We start from the raw sequence: 4,511 nt of genomic DNA on the forward strand, positions 1-4,511 counted from the left end.
AAGAAAAGTGTGCGCTTATTTCTTTCTTCAATGAACTCAAAGTCCCAATGGGCTACTGTGCGAACCCAAAGAGGCTAGTGAACATGAGAGAACTCAAGTTCAACTATGGCCCTATAAAGGCCCATGACTATCATGTCATTATGATTCAGCTGCTCCCTATTGCCCTACGTGGTATCCTCCCCCAAAGGTCTAGGCCCAATCATAAAGCTTTGCTCGTTCTTCAACGCGATCTCAAAAAAGTTCATTGATGTGTCCACGCTAGAGCAGCTGCAGCGGGACATAGCCGAAACTCTTGTTAGGCTTGAGATGTATTTCCCGCCGACTTACTTTGATATCTCATTGCATCTGCTCATTCATCTTGTTGACCAAATTTGAGCCCTTGGCCCAATGTACCTGCATCAGATGTTCCCTTTCGAAAGATTGATGGAAGTTTTCAGGAGGTATGTTAGGAACAGATTCAAGCCAGAAGGGGGCATGGTTGAAGGATGGTCAACGGAGGAGGCCATTGAGTTCTGCACATATTATCTGGACATCAAAAGGGTCGGAGTTTGAAAATCTCGTCACGAGGGAAGACTACGTGGCAAAGGAACGATCGGGGAGAAATCTGTTATAGTAGACGACCTTGTTTCTTTCAGATAGGCACAGTTCGCTGTTCTCCAACAAGCCAAGGGTGTGATGCCATACATTGACGAGCACAGGCAATCGCTGCAAACTCTGTATCCGAGCAAGTCACAGGCTTGGCTGGATAAAAAACATAAGGAGGAATTTGTCAGCTGGTTGCAACGTCGCTTGCTTGGAATAAAGTTGGGTAATCAACTGGATGCCTTAGCCAAGGGACCTTCGAGTACATATCTTAAGTACCAAGGGTATGAGATTAATGGATTCACATTTTACACAAAAAAGCAAGATGAAAAGAGCACATACCAAAATTGTGGTGTTTGTCTTGATGCTCACGACGAAAACGGCAACGCAGGCGATATACTATGGTTTTATAGAGGAGATATGGGAGCTAGCCTACGGTCCATTGAAGGCACTGCAGGTGACAGTGTAGGCTTGCTCAACACTGCTGGCTTGAACCATGAACCGACACTGATATTTACTACAACACTGCCGGTTTGATCCACGAACCGACACTGATATTTACTACAACACTGCCGGTTTGATCCAAGAACCGACAGTGTAGGCTTGCTCAACACTACTGGCTTGAGCCAAGAACTGACACTCTTGAAGCAACCGTCACTGTCGGTTGGGACTACAAACCGGCAGTGTTGTTCAACTGGATACTGCCGGGTGGAGCCAGGAACCGACACTGTTTCCTATAGATCAGTGTCGGTTTTTAAGGACCGGCAGTGATGTCAACCCCCATCACTGCCGGTATGCCACTGTCGGTTCAAAATCCGGCAGTGAAGTGGGTTTTTGAACCGGCAGTGATGTCCAGATCTGGGATAGTGTCTTTTATGATTCTTTAACTAGTATATGCATTCGTGTTAATCCATGCATGTTATGTTCGACTCAATGCATTATTCCTAGTAGTTATTATTAGAACGAGTTATCCAGGCATTACCAATATTCTTACTGATGATGTTATTATCAATGAAATCGATCGTGGGTCCATATTGCTTATATGGTGTCTTTAAAATTTAGGGTTTGAGATTAAGAGAATTGCTTTGGAGTTGTTGGAAGATGATTTAAGGGGAGTAAATAATACTCTCTCACGCCACACAAAAATATTGTAAGACAAATTTGGGCCAGTACTATTAAATAAAAACTACAAATATCGGTAACTTTTACATTATTTAGTTTGTAACACATGTGCAGTTTTTTTCCAAAATAACTGCAATCCCTATCAATCTAACTATCTATATATAATATTATTAAATGTATTTGTGGAACACACAACTTGTTAAACGGTCACCTAGATGATTTGTAGCTTGGAGATTTATTCAACAATCGTCATATGTTCCAAAATGTTTTGGAATTGAACTCCGTACCATTGCTTGATGCATCTTGGAATCCAAAATGTGTTCAAGATTGGGTGATTCTTCTCTTCACCGTGTCGCTCGGTGGACTCTGACCTCTCTAGCTAACTTACTAATTAACTGATTCGATGAATGATCTGTTGAGGAATCTTTTGTGTGAGATCATGTGATGAAAAAATGGTTTGATATGAAATTGGCATTGCAAAGTGATTTGATTTATGGCATAGGGTGACATGCATGTGTTACTTACTTATGCTTGTTATAGCATGATGATTGGATCCACTTGTGGTAGTGTAGTGGATTTGGTATTGTTGCATGAGGTGTTGTGCGGATTGACTTGAGTCAAGTCGAGGACTTGGGCTCAGACGCAGTTTGCGTGTTTGTTCATATGTAGGTATTGCTTGAGGCGGAACGTGGTCGATGACGGACTAGAACTAGGTTCTGGGAGGAACTGAGGTTTCGGGACTAAGTCTAGGGAGGAACTGAGGTCCTATTGGTCAAGGATGTCATGGGGGACGTTCGGGCTAGAGAACAATGTACGTGAAGACAAGACGATCACTCCGTGAGACATACACGGGAGATGTACGGGCTATGGCGTGATGATGATTGGCAGCTATGACACGTGGGCACAGGTGATGTGCATGCATACGTGAATAGCTGCAGATGTGCGAGATAGTGCATCGGCAAGGTGCAAGGTGCTACACTTGCACGTGGTGCCGGTAGACGTGCTGGTGGGCACGTAGCTGGTTTGGACGGCCAGTTCGGATTGGATGCATGAGCAATGTACGGCTGTGACTTGGTCTGTTTGGGGATTAAACAAAGGGCCAAGTTGAGTGATACGGAGTGCATGAAGGAGGACATGTACACGTATCTGTTTGGAGTCCAGAACAGACTTGGTCAAGTGCGGTTTGGCTTAGTAGGCATGCAAGGATGGAGCTGGACTTGGGTTCCTTTTGCTGGGCGTTTTGGCCAAGTAAAAGGAGATCAAGGCTGTGGCTATGTTGCCTTGCATGACCGAGTTGGCAGTGTGCGTCTCAGGTGGATATAAATAGAGACAGGTCGAGTCGCGAGCTAAGGTGTGCGTGTGCGACGTCGGCTTTGAGGAGGCAGCGCAGGCAAAAGGGTTTAGCCGGCGGCTGTTTTAGTGTTTAGGGATTTTGTGGAGAATCCTTTTGAGGATGCTTGTAAGTTGCATCTTGTGAACATATCAGAGTAATGAAGTTCAATTCTATCATATTGACTTGTTGGTAATCTTGTTCCTTTGCTCAGCTCTTTTACATGCCCTGCTTTCGGTTTTAGATTGTTTTATTGGTTGGAAGTTTAGACTTGATTTAATCTATCTAAATAATGCTAGAGCATCAAGCTTGTGATCTGAGAAGTTTCATTGATTTATCTGGTTGAAAACGAGACTTAAATTGGTTTTGTATTTAGGGAAGGTTTTAACATTAATTTTGGCTTCCGCAATCATTCACCTCACTCTGATTGCCTATCTTAGAGTGAATCGATCCTACAAGTGGTACCGGAGCCAGAGTTGTTTTTCTAATTGATCTTAACCGGTGATTAGAAAACATGTCGACGGATAGGTATTCGACAAAACCTTTTGTTTTCGATGGTGTTGATTTTCAGTTATGAAAAACGAAGATGGAGTCTTATATTCAAGCGCAAGGCTTTTCTATTTGGGAGAAGGTCTACAAGCCTTATGAGGTGCCCGAGAACGATGCTGTGACAGTGACAAACATGACACAAGTGAAAGCTAACAGCAAGGCGAGGAACTTTATTATTCAAGGGCTTGGAAAGAGTGACTTTGATCGTGTTGTGCATCTCAAATCCGCTTATCAGGTATGGAAAGCACTTTGTGATTATCAGGAGGGTTCATCTACAATTAAAGAGGTAGGTCAAGATATGTACAAAAAAGATTACATGTGTTTTGAGATGAAACCCGGTGAATCACTAGATGAATTCTTTGCTCGCTTCAATAAAATTCTTAGTAATCTACGTGCTATTAATGTTACTTACACTGATGCTGAAAATGCACGTCAATTACTTGGAGCTTTAGATATGTCTATTTGGGAGATGAAAGTTACATCTATTAGAGAATCTCCTGTCATGAGTACGCTTACTTTAGATGTTCTCTATTCTAAATTGAAAACTCATGAATTAGATGTTTTTGCTAGAAAGAATTCTAATAAATCAATTGCTTTGGCCTCTCAACATAGCATGTCTAATAATGAATCATCTTCACCGAGCTTTGTATTACCATTCTTGTCTTCACTAATCGATGAACAGCTAGAGCAACTCCCCGAAGAAGAATTAGCACACTTCTCTACATGTTTTGATCAAGCTTTGCAGAATGTGAGAACAAGAAAAAGAAAAAGTGGAGATTCCCAAAGATGTTTGGAGCGTGGCTCGCTCAAACATATTCATCCTAAGTGCCCAAAGTATTTAGCAAGAATTGCAACGGGCGAGGAGGACGAGGAAGAAGAAATTGACTATAACACCGCACTGTTAGGTACATGTTTAACAATAGTTTAA

The 4,511-nt window shown here is 42.4% G+C and overlaps 1 protein-coding gene across 1 annotated transcript; it reads left to right on the forward strand.

Annotated features, from left to right (window-relative positions):
* The first annotated feature begins 3,620 nt into the window (after positions 1–3,620).
* Positions 3,621–4,511, forward strand: LOC136454262 (uncharacterized). The gene has a single exon (XM_066454744.1). The coding sequence runs from the start codon at positions 3,621–3,623 to the stop codon at positions 4,509–4,511; it is 891 nt and encodes a 296-aa protein (XP_066310841.1).

The sequence above is a fragment of the Miscanthus floridulus genome, chromosome 5 (genome assembly GCF_019320115.1).
Source record: "Miscanthus floridulus cultivar M001 chromosome 5, ASM1932011v1, whole genome shotgun sequence".
NCBI classification, from domain to species: domain Eukaryota; kingdom Viridiplantae; phylum Streptophyta; class Magnoliopsida; order Poales; family Poaceae; genus Miscanthus; species Miscanthus floridulus.